Raw genomic sequence first — 11,526 nt, 5'->3', positions numbered from 1 at the left:
CTCGTAATTCCCACGGGTGGGCAGGCAGCTAGGGACCGGAAAGATGTTACAGCTGAACGATCAGCTCCCGTGCTTCACATTGAATGGCAGTCATCCATCGAAGGAATACTACCTTTCAACACCTTCCATCAAGCAAGTGACAAATTAAGCATAGACGAGAGAGCATAGTTTCGTTATCAGCCTCACAGTAATGTTTATTAGGTCTCAATTCATTTTGATCTTTTGTTTCGTGGGCTAGCTAGTTCCGTGATTTTCGCTTGGTTTGCCGTCTGCAAAAACATCCACGTTCCTAATATGAATTTCTGTCTTCTCTTTTCCCACCTTCTTTTACCTTTGTCATCCATCGGTTCATGTGAACAATCACCAATTCGTTTTTCTTTCTTTCTCTCATTAGTTTTGCGGCGGTTTGCTGTGCTGCCACAATCCGTTTATATTTTGACTCATTTTCACTCACGTTGTCGTTTACTCCCGCTTTCATATTCCGACTGATGACGATCGGTTGTCTTCGCCTCGGAGATTTTTTCACTCACTCACACTCATTCATCACTTAGGTTCATTGATCATTCTGTGATTTTTTGCAATTTCGGATCAGGATCTCGCACAGCTGACCGTTGTTACATCACACCGGTCTCCCTGTTGATCTTGTTGTGACATTTATTCAACAAGCGAGAGAATCTGCGTCGCCCACGTCAGTTGATTCCCTTAGTCTCTCAGTCACAACACCCTGTCGGTAAACGGGGGTAGGCGTCATTTCATGTGGAACCCATTTTTTCATCTGTGTTCGGTTTCATTCAGCCTCTCTCCCCTGCTCCGCCGGCTGGAAATTGAATTCACTTGTTCATCTGCCATCGTAGGTTACCCCCACTCAATCCTCTAATGGTGTTCAAGTTTGGCCTGAGGAGAAACGCGTTGCTATCGTCATAAAATATAGCACTGCGATAACTCCCACTGCTCACTCTTAGTTGGATATCCTCTGACCGCGTTCATCTATTCACAGTTCTCAGTCTTTTTCATCCACATTTTTGTGTGCGTGTGTTCATACAGTTGTTTGGACCGACTGGAATGTATGCGCCTCTTTGCAGGCGGCCGCGGACAACTTCCATCAGTATCATCATCATCATCATCTCTCTCTTTCTCTCCCTGTCTTTTTTCACTCATCCTTTGCCATTCCTTATCGCGAATCCTATCCTCTATTGGTCATCACGTCATCATGGCTTCGAAACATTGTGGCACGGATGTTTGCCTCATCTTTCTATTATCGTTTGTGTCCGGCTCCTTCTTCCACTGCTGCATCACACGCGCGCGTGCGTGTCTGCACGATTTTCCCCATCACGCCATGGTTATCACCGTTTCTGTCCCGTCCCATCGTTCACGTGGCTCGCGCGGTCGGTCACCACATCACGACCGTTAGGCACCACGGAGCGTGTCTGTCTGATTGTTGGTTCCATGGAAGGTGTCATGTCGGTGCACAACTACATCATGGATCGAATTTTGGAGAAACCGGATCCCAATCCACACGCCACTTGTGAAGGACGTCTGAACGTGGAGCGACATAAGCAGGTTAGTTGAATGCGAACATTTAGACCTTTGAATCCCATGTTCTTTCGTGCCATAAGGTCAAACAATTAATTGTGGTCACATCACAAACGAGAGATTCAGCTGGGTTTCAGGTGAGTCTCCCGAAAAACCAAATTAGTTTGCAAATGAGTGTGTATTCGTTGAGTTCGTGCGATTTGGTTTCAAGCAGAACATAAGGTTGACGGAAACCGGGGGACTGCGCCTACCTGACGGATTTTCAGTAACCTTATGAGTGGTACATTACGAAGATATACATGTATCGCGATATCTCGAATATCGTAGCGACTGAAACATGAGGCGGCCTGGTGCAGCACATTCAGTTGCCTGAGGACATCACAAACGAGATATTCAGCTGGGTTCCAGGTGAGTCTCTGGAAAAACCAAAATTATTCGCATACCGAGGTTTGTTTCTACATGCGAGTAATCTCTGCGGAGAAGCAACCGCTTTCCTTCCACCCAATTTCGTTTACTTTAGTTGTTCATAATCAGGTAAATTATTGGATGGTTCATAGTTGCGTTGCATGCGTGTAGCATGTACATTCATTGGTTCCTTTCAGCAGACGCCCCAATGGAATTCAACCCCTCCGCAGAGATATGCTGCTCTGGATTCGTGAATTTCACTCCTCAGATGCTGGATAAGCCACTGCTCTGATAATTTTGTTGCTGTTTTCGTTGTTCTGGTAGAGTACGTTACGATAAATGATTATTCTAGTCCTTTTTCGAACCCAACTGAGTGGTACACACAGTTGGATTATTGTAATTGCTTTGAAGACTTGACATCTAGGGACTAAATCTGAAGATAATTCGACATCCAGTAAGTGTCCCAATCGGTGCCCAAACCCTGGCACGAAATCTAAAGTCACCTACCTCGCAGGCCATGTTAGCCCGATGTCGGGTAGCCTGTAGATTCCTGTCGAGGCGTCCAGCGAAAAATGCGGGATCCACGTGACATGAGAAAACTGGATGAATTTCTGGTTTTGACGGCCACCAGTTTGCACAAGAGCGGGTGGAAACACGAATTTTCCCGCTACATACCCACTAAAGCTCGCGGTCTATTCTCAAGCTTGTTTACCCTGTTGCAAAAAACGTAAGCTATGGGTTTAACTAGTCACCACCGTTCCTTGGAACGGAACGAGAGCAATGTATTCGTGACAATGTAGGAAATGAATTTTTCTATCCTTTTCCCCCATCCTGACCTTCCTTCCTGATCGAAATTTCTGACCTATCACGTTCACACAGGTCAAAATTCTCGTACCAAACAGCACTGCTGGTATGGTCATCGGCAAAGGTGGTTCCTACATACAAGAGATCAAGGAAAAAACTGGTGCCTATGTGCAAATTTCACAGAAATCACGAGAGTTCAATCTGTTAGAACGCTGCATCATTATTGCAGGTAGGCACAGTGTTATTTCTCAATTCGCCGTTCGCTTATCACCAAACCGGTTTAGCACATTATCGTTCGTTTGTCCACGTAGTGCGTATGCTTTGTGTTGGTTCGCACATGTGCATACTGCTTTTTCCCCGGTTTTCCTTGTGCAAAAAATGAAGGGCATGCGTGCCAAGACGTCATCAAAACGACGGACCAACATGCCTAGGAATCTATCGAAGTGCTGCGAGTTCATATTTGATGGGACAACCTACCGACTACGTAGTGATGATCGGCTCGGACTATTTTTCTCCACAATACGGATGGATCGAACTGCGTAGGCTGTGCTCGTGAAGCGAATTCGTACTGCCGAAGTGTCCATTACATATGCAGCTGAGAAAGCATGCACAGACAGACTTTTTCAAAGTTTTTTTCAAGTCGCAGTAAGGACAATATCGGACTACTTATATCTGGACTTTTTTTCATATTTACTGCCACATTTGGCCGTTTGCAGAGCTGTATATCGGGCTCAATTTCACAGCGCAGACTGGTGGCTACAGATCGTCGTCCAAGAACACGGGACCTTCCACTGATATCATCACTTAATTTTGAAAACGGCTTCATAGTCAAGAGGGTGAGGTTCATCCATTTCGAATCTGCTGTCCAGGCAACGTGGGAATACGTAGCAACAAATAATAGGTGGACAAAATCACAGTGCTAATTCTGACAGGTTAAGCACTTCTCGAATCGGGCCGGTTACCGGGACAACCGACAGTCACGATCGATAATTCAACCTGTCAACGCTAGTATCCCTCGTCCGTTTCAAACATCCCAAGACCTTCCCAACATTGTTGAACCACAACTCTAGGAATTATTCCCATCGAAAATTAGAATCCATTCAGCCTTGAATTCACAAGTCACATTCTGCTGTGCACGAATTTTAATAGGAGTTTGTCTAGGGTTTGTTAGGTAATTATGGGGATTTATGGAAGAGCGATGTTTCGTTTTTGATGCAAAAACTTCATCAGGTCAAGTGAATAGGTTATGAGGTTGGCGAGTTTTATGGTGGGTGAAACGCTCTCCAGCTATAAACCCACTGATTGTTTATCAAAACCCTGTGAAACGATTTCTCAATCGTTAGAAACATTTTCCAACTAGTCTGCCTGTCGATTGTTTGCTTGGTCATTGACAATAATAGTGATGATAATAATGATATCAACATTTTCCAATTGGTTAAAAATCGTCTGCCTGTCGATTATTTGCTTGGTCATTAACAATAATAGTAATGATAATAATGATATTAGTTCAGTTGTGACACCCTTTCGGTGCATAGCCGCCGTGCCATCCGAAGGAAGCACGAGGGCTGTGATACTGCCAGGTTGCCGAGGCCCAAACAGGAGCAGTCGAGATGTTGAGGTTGGGTTCGAACCACGGACTTGCCGGTCGGTTAGTTCGCGCCTTAACCAATGAATCGTCTCGAGCCTATGATTGGTCATTTCTACTGTAATTTGAACTTTCGAAGGGCTGTCGCATTCGCTATTTGAAATCGTTTCCTACCATCAGCAAACGTGCTGTGATTGCAAAATCAAACTCACCCACCATGATCTGACCGTATCGCGATATCAACTTCACCTTCTGCGTGACTGTTTGTAATTTCTACGTATATGTGTCTTCGATATTGCTGTCTAATTTTTTATCACCTTCGCCATTATATACATCTGCTATTGTGAGAGGTCTACCGGTGCGACGTTAGACAAATGTAACGGAATCACAACAGATCCCGCTTGAAAGTTTTTCTTGGACGCTGCTTTCTTACAGGGTGGAAGCCGTTGTAGGGGTATGAGAACCGTTCATGCAGGACGAATTGAACAGCATACAAGACCGGACATACTTACACGCTTACAGGTTTGTGTCGAAACGGACTCAGCTGGAGAATTGTTTGCTTTGCGAACCGGTTGGTACTAGTGGCCAATTTAGACGACCAGTTACACTCGTCAAGCAGTTTTCGACACAGCGAAACAATATGCTACGAATTCACCCTACCTTTAGGGGCGAGATGGCCCAAGTGTTTAGAGCGCGAATTTACTGACCTGAAGGTCTGTGGTTCGCACCCGACCTCTGCCTCTCGAATTCCTCTGTCTAGGCTTGGGCAACCTAGCACTATCTCAGCCGTCGTGCAACCTTAGGGTGGATGGCAGTTATTTCGACACAGCGAAACAATATGCTACGAATTCACCCTACCTTTAGGGGCGAGATGGCCCAAGTGTTTAGAGCGCGAATTTACTGACCTGAAGGTCTGTGGTTCGCACCCGACCTCTGCCTCTCGAATTCCTCTGTCTAGGCTTGGGCAACCTAGCACTATCTCAGCCGTCGTGCAACCTTAGGGTGGCATGGCAGTTAGGCACCGAAAGGGTGCTTCAGGTGAACGACAACATCCTACTTTTTAATGCACCGAGTTAGTTGTGATACGAGTGGGTAATATCATGTTTGTGATACACTCACGTTGGTCTGTGGTTTAGCCGGAGCTGTCTGGTTTATCGATCGATCGAGTGGCAACGCACGCAACAGAGTGATCATGTCAGCTTAGTTTGGACACCAGACATGAATTCCGTGAATTCCACAAGTTTTGTGTGAGGCGGAATCCCGCACCAAAGCCGCTTTACTCCTCGCAGGTAGGCGCTGCTACGGCCAAGAAGCCACACGCGACTAGCCAGCAGATCGGACTGCTTGTCGGTCCAGCATCAAGGTAAGCCGTGATTGGCCGAAAGCGTCGACCCAACATCCAACCGTGATTCATTATCTGCCGGTTGCCAATGCCGTGTTCAAAACGAGTCGAAGTATTTAGAACCTCGTACGCTTTACATTTCACGCTCTGTGCCTGTTTTTGACCTGGTTTTGGGCTTGCACCCTTGATGGTTCTTTTGCCGAAATGCGCTAGGTTTAGCGGTCTAGACCGAGAACTGAGCTGAGACACTACCGCTGTTATATTGTGCTACATTTTCGAAAGCTGTTGAACAAGAATCTCTTGTTAAATGCGTATAAAGGATTAAATGTTGGCCAGCATACAGATCCACAAGAAACCCATGATAGATGAGTTAAGGTGATCATTTCACGACTCACTGAGGCCGACGACAGTCAGTCAGCTGTAACATCCTTTCAGTGCCTGGCTGCCATGCCACCCAAAGGAAGCACGGGGTCTGGGATACTGCCAGGTTGCCCAATTCTAGACAGGGGAAGTCAAGAAGGTGAGGTCGGAATCGGACCACGGACCTTGCGGTCAGTAAATTCGCTCTCCAACCACTTGAGGCCAATGAAAAAGTGGTATTGATGCTCCTGGACTCAAGAACACTTCCACTCAACTCAACTTCCTATGGCCATTTTTACATTCTCCGTTTATTCGTTTCACACAGTGCGAGACCGTTCAGAGCTTCCTCTGTTGCTTTGATGAGACTGTTTTGAATTTTCTGCTTGCAGGGTTTACAACATTCGGCACCGCCTTGCGTGTTTACGTGTACATCGCGGATGTGTAGTGTTCGAATGAAACCACTGTAGCCGTTCGGCAACTAACTGGAAACAGCTGTGGCGACAAAGTCAAGGGACGTGTGGATTAGGCTACAGTACGGGCTGTTTTGTTTTATACCTATGAAAAGTGACCTTTTCGGGCAGCGGCACTGGACGACTCCTGGTCTTCGATCTTCGTTATCTCAGAACCATTGCTCGTGTGGGCCAGCGTGGATGTATTCGTCACGAGACAATCGTGCAACGAGTGTTTGGTGGTGCGTTATCTCAGAACCATTGCTCGTGTGGGCCAGCGTGGACGAGACAATCGTACAACGAGTGTTTGGTGGTGCAACGGGAACTTCAATCGAAGATTGTGTCCATCACCAGAAGCTGCGCTGGTTAAGCCATGTATTGCGCATGCCGAGCCCATGCGTTTGCCGAAGTGTACTACTTTCCGTATCCTATTCGGAGTGGCGGCAACAGAGAGGTGGCCGACCGTTGACCTAGCAAAGGGGCATAAAGCAGATAACAGAAAGTCGGTGCGACCCACCTTTCAATGCTCAAGTGCAGACCCTGCAAGATATGGCTGCCAGCCGATGTCATTGGCGTTCTTGTTGTCAGTTTCTATCCAGATTGCGCACCTTGGAATGATTGTGGTGGGCTAGCTCTAATTTCCCTCCCCATCCACTTTCATTCTTTTCTTCGCAATGAAGCCTTCAAATAAATGATGGTCATAAGGCAGCGAAGCATTCGTGCTGGACGCTGATGTTGTGTTGTCCATGATAACGATGATGATTTCCAGGTAGACCATAACAGACGGTCCCATGCATTGTCGATTTGAAAAGTGTTTCACTAGCAAAGGAACGTGGATTTCGCCAACTAGTATGCCAGTCACTAGTTTCAATTGATTTCTTATTGCGGAAGTTTGTTGTATGGGAGTGGTCATTTTTCAGCACTGTGCGAAGTGGTTGGAGCGCGAATTTACTGACCAGAAGGTCCGACCTCTGCCTCTCGACTTCCCCTATCTAGGATTGGGCGACCTGGCAGTATCCCAGCTCTCGTGCTTCCTTCGTGTCACATGGCAGCCAGGCACCAAAAGGGTGCTACAGCTGAACGTTTATTTTTATTTATCACTGTGCGTAATAGCAGGAAACCCACTCGGGTGAAACATAAATCAGTTTTGAAGTACTTCTGAGACCCTCCTAACACTCATCTTATTCGCTCCGTTTGATTTAAGTGAACCTGATGCAGTTTGTGTCCCAACCTACTCATTGGTTCTTTAAGCCGCCAAAAAAACATGATGGATGCTGGAATTCGTTACAAAGTCACCTTCAGTTAACGTTGTCATTTTGGTGAAACAACGATGGAGTCATAACTTGAGTAGACAGTATTTTGTACCTACTAAAATTCATTTTTCAAGGGTTCACCCATTATAAGTCGGTTCCACGTTTTCAGCTGATTCCGTTCACTGATAATACTTACCCACTGTTTCCAATCGTTTTCAACTTCAGGAGATTTAGACCAAACAAGGGCCGCCGTACAGCTGATTCTGGCGGTAATCGCAGCTGATCCACAATCTGCTAGTTGTCCCAACTTATCGTACCACGATGTGCGGGGTCCGGTAGCAAGTGTCTATCCGACCGGTTCCCCGTATGCAACTCCTCTGGTACCGTGTGCCACTACTCCCACCTGGCTTGCGACTCAAGCTGTTGACCCCTCGGCCGCCAATACTGCAGCGATGATGGCCGCTGTCTTCGCGCCTGGTTCCGTTGGATCTCCGGGCGCCGTTCCAACGGGCAGATCTGCGCACACTTTTGGATTTTTCTCCGGCAGTTACGGGACACCGCCAGACATCTCACCGCTGGCCGCGCTGGCAGCTTCTAGTCCGACCTTGGGGCTCACTTCGGTTCTACAATCAGGTGTTCTTTCGAGTCCAGCTGGTGGTGGTGGTGGTGGTTCGACTGAGCTTGTACCGCCTTCGCCGGGCTCATTTCCATCTAGTCCTCCGCAGACTGGGATTAGCGGTTCTCTTTTGGATCCGACTACGGCTTTGGCCGCTGCTGCACAACAAGCCGCTCTTTTGGCAGCATTTCGATCCAAGACCCAAATGCTTCCGCATGAACTGTCAGATCCCACAGCTTCGCTTTCAACCTTAGTACATCAGGCCTCTGTTGTCCCTGGTATGTTGAGAGCTTGGATGATCATTGCCTTCGATTCGTGCCTAATTTTCACCCATTATCTTTCTTGTGCCAGACATTCTTGAGATGATTTGAATTTTCTCCAGGCCGTTTTAGCATATGAACTACCAATTGTGCTCTACCGCCTTTCGTTTTCTAACCCAGGACCTTTCCGGGTGCCCCCAGCTTGGGTGGGATATCCCGTGACAGGAATCACGACACCTACCATCGCTAGTGCGCAACAGACCTTTAGTGGTTCACGGCTTGGTCAGTCTCTTGTCGATCCACAATCATCATCGGCATCAGGTGCCTCGGGCACTTCGTCGGCCAGTTCTTCTCCTTCTGTCGCTGCCAGTGTCGCTCTAGCTGCATTATCTGCCGCTGCAACTGGAGGTGGTACAACCGGATCTGGCGTTTTGTCCAATCCGGGAGCATTACTTGGCATGATGCAACCTCCCTCGATGTCCCCAGCCCTGAATTTGTCCTTCTCAAGACCGGACCCACTCTCTCTAACGGTTTCTAATCTCTCCACAACATCTCCATCGTTATTTCTGGCTCTAAATGAACAACCTAGTGCGGTCGCCAGCGCCCCAACCTCCCCGCCATCGCTCACTCTGCCGTCGCATACTTCCATGTTTGGTCTATATGCGTTTCCTGGGGCTGCCAGTCCTACTTTATCTATGAGCCCGGTTGCATCCTCTGCTGGGAGCTACATGTTCTGCAAAAAAGTGATAGCTGTGAGTTCCCCTTAGCTACTTTCGTATTTGAAAACGAATGTCGTACGTCCTCCATCAGAACGTGTGACATTTTGTTTGTTTATTACTTTTACAGTCATTATTAACGCATCTCTGTATAACACAAATTTTTTCTACGTGTTTTTTAGGTTCCAGAGAGCATTATCGGCTTACTTCTTGGGCCACAGGGTCGGTCGATTGTTGACTTACAAGCCTCTTCCGGTACTGTTATTCAAGTTTCACAGAAAGGTGTCTATGCACCCGGTACCCAAAACCGCCTGGTCACCATTACTGGACCCCAGTTGAATGTTCAGTGGGCGGCCAATGTGATTGAGCAACGCGTAGCTGTTGAACAACTGCGACGGGAATCCAGTGGCTCTACGCAACCGTTCACGCCTCCGGCACAATCGGAAGGACAACCAGAAACATCACGCCGGTTGTCATTTCTTCTCTGTCCTCAGTCGACCGCCCTGAGTACAGACCCAACAGGACACACCTCTCTAGCTCAAACGCTTGAGGCCACACTGTCAGCTCCTTGCCAAACCACCGTGACTGCCTCCACCTGTTCCGTGAAACGGGAAAACGATGGATCTGGATATCAGAAACCTCCATGAAAAACATTCACGAAGCACACAGAATCATTCCACATCTGCCTGTTTATGGCTGGATATCATTGCTTTGCAGCCGAAACGGGATTCGTCCCTTCTCATAGCGCCGTCTCTATCTATCTGCATTGAATTATGTAACTGTCTTTCAATCAGATGCCGTTAGTGTGCGTCGTGGCGCCACACAATGCCCCGCCCTAGCACCGGTTGTCTCCCACCTACAGCCCAAAAGCCCGCGTGAGTACCTATTTCGGAATTTGATCTGTCGTGCTTTTCACGGCCAATTTGGATCGAGTTTTTTCTCTGTCACGCTACTTTCCGTTTCAGTAAATAATAACTTCTGAGACCATAGATACCGCTCTCTTATCGTTTGCTCCCCGCCCGCAGTGTTATTTCTTCTCATTGTGTTGTCCTCTAATGTTTTTCTCCGGTTTGGGATGAACACTAGGTCTTTCAGCCCCTCCCCTATTCATCACCACCAGCAGCATTGCATCCTGTGTTGCCACTCGCCGCATTTTAGTGCAGCAAGCCGAAAAGATCCACCCAACTTGTCTCTCACTCTCTCCTGGGTTTTTCTCCTCTCGGACACTGTGTTCTTAGCATCTGGACTGTCGATAGCCTAGGCCTTGGTAGACATTTCTTATGTTCTGCTCGTTTGTTCCACAAAAACTGACTGGCGCGTCTTTCCCCCTGGGCCTCGGAAACAGCACCAATTACAGCGAGTGCTGTTCCGTGTTTCTTAATTGTTGGCGCCATCCAGCAGCCCATTCAGAAGCTACTTTTTTCTCCTAAGGCGTTGGCAGAATCGACCGATATTTTTCATTTTTAATTCCCTTCTCTATCCTCGACGATCGTGTTCCGGTGTTGGTAACAAACACGTTGCTAGTGGGTGAGGCTCATCACTGAACGTCTCGCTACCACTACCCTGTTGCTCTTATTACTGACTATTTATCCAGATTCATATTGATATTCATACTTGTTCCACTACTATTACTACTACTTGACGATGCTGAGTACTTATTTTCATTCGGAGAATTTTTGGCATACCCCAGACAACCGAGACCTTTCCTGTTCATTTAAACAATCTAAGATAATTGTTGTCTATTTTCCCAACTACTTGATCACACACACAGACACACAAACAATTATTCTGGTGTACCGGTCTGTTTTGCGTTTTAGTCAGAGTTGCTCGTGTTCTATTGGCCACCTGTGTTTTTCTGTCCCGTTTTATTCGTGCCGCCAAATTTGTCCCCGACCCCGACAACGGAACTTTAGGTTGTTGTTCTTTTCCAGCGTTTTTGCATACCCTGCGATCTGCGCAGTGGTCGCGCTAGGTCATACCCCCGACGGTCAGTATCCTGATGTATATTTTCTTCAAAAAAACAAAAAAANGCGTTTTTTCAGTCTCAGTTCTCTGGTTCACGCGCTCTAACTTTGGTTTTGCTTGAAACAAATAATCACGATTAGTATTCGTTAATGTAACTCGAATGTTCGAGCTGCGAAAGAGGAGGGTAGGGATAATTGGTTGGTTCGTTGGGTACACCGAAATTGTGTGCATTAACTCC

At 47.1% G+C, this 11,526-nt stretch overlaps 2 protein-coding genes across 2 annotated transcripts in view; one reads left to right on the top strand and one right to left on the bottom strand.

Moving 5' to 3' along the window:
* The window catches only part of T265_11023 (hypothetical protein), a gene marked incomplete at both ends in the record, with an annotated part of 10,252 nt that extends 4,731 nt beyond the window's left edge, over window positions 1-5,521 (bottom strand). Inside the window, one exon of the mRNA XM_009177562.1 lies at window positions 5,447-5,521. Within this exon, the coding sequence (XP_009175826.1) occupies window positions 5,447-5,521 (75 nt within the window). The remainder of the gene's footprint in view (window positions 1-5,446) is intronic.
* Window positions 1-11,325, top strand: part of T265_11024 (hypothetical protein) — a gene marked incomplete at both ends in the record, with an annotated part of 101,697 nt that extends 90,372 nt beyond the window's left edge. The window contains 5 exons of the mRNA XM_009177564.1: window positions 1,412-1,560; window positions 2,818-2,971; window positions 7,957-8,625; window positions 8,740-9,359; window positions 9,506-11,325. The remainder of the gene's footprint in view (window positions 1-1,411; window positions 1,561-2,817; window positions 2,972-7,956; window positions 8,626-8,739; window positions 9,360-9,505) is intronic.
* Between the last annotated feature and the right edge of the window lie 201 nt (window positions 11,326-11,526).

Source organism: Opisthorchis viverrini, assembly GCF_000715545.1.
Source record: "Opisthorchis viverrini unplaced genomic scaffold opera_v5_439, whole genome shotgun sequence".
In the NCBI taxonomy this organism is placed as follows: Eukaryota; Metazoa; Platyhelminthes; class Trematoda; order Opisthorchiida; family Opisthorchiidae; genus Opisthorchis; species Opisthorchis viverrini.
Note: the sequence above shows the minus strand (reverse complement) of the source record. Positions and strands in the feature narration are given on the sequence as shown.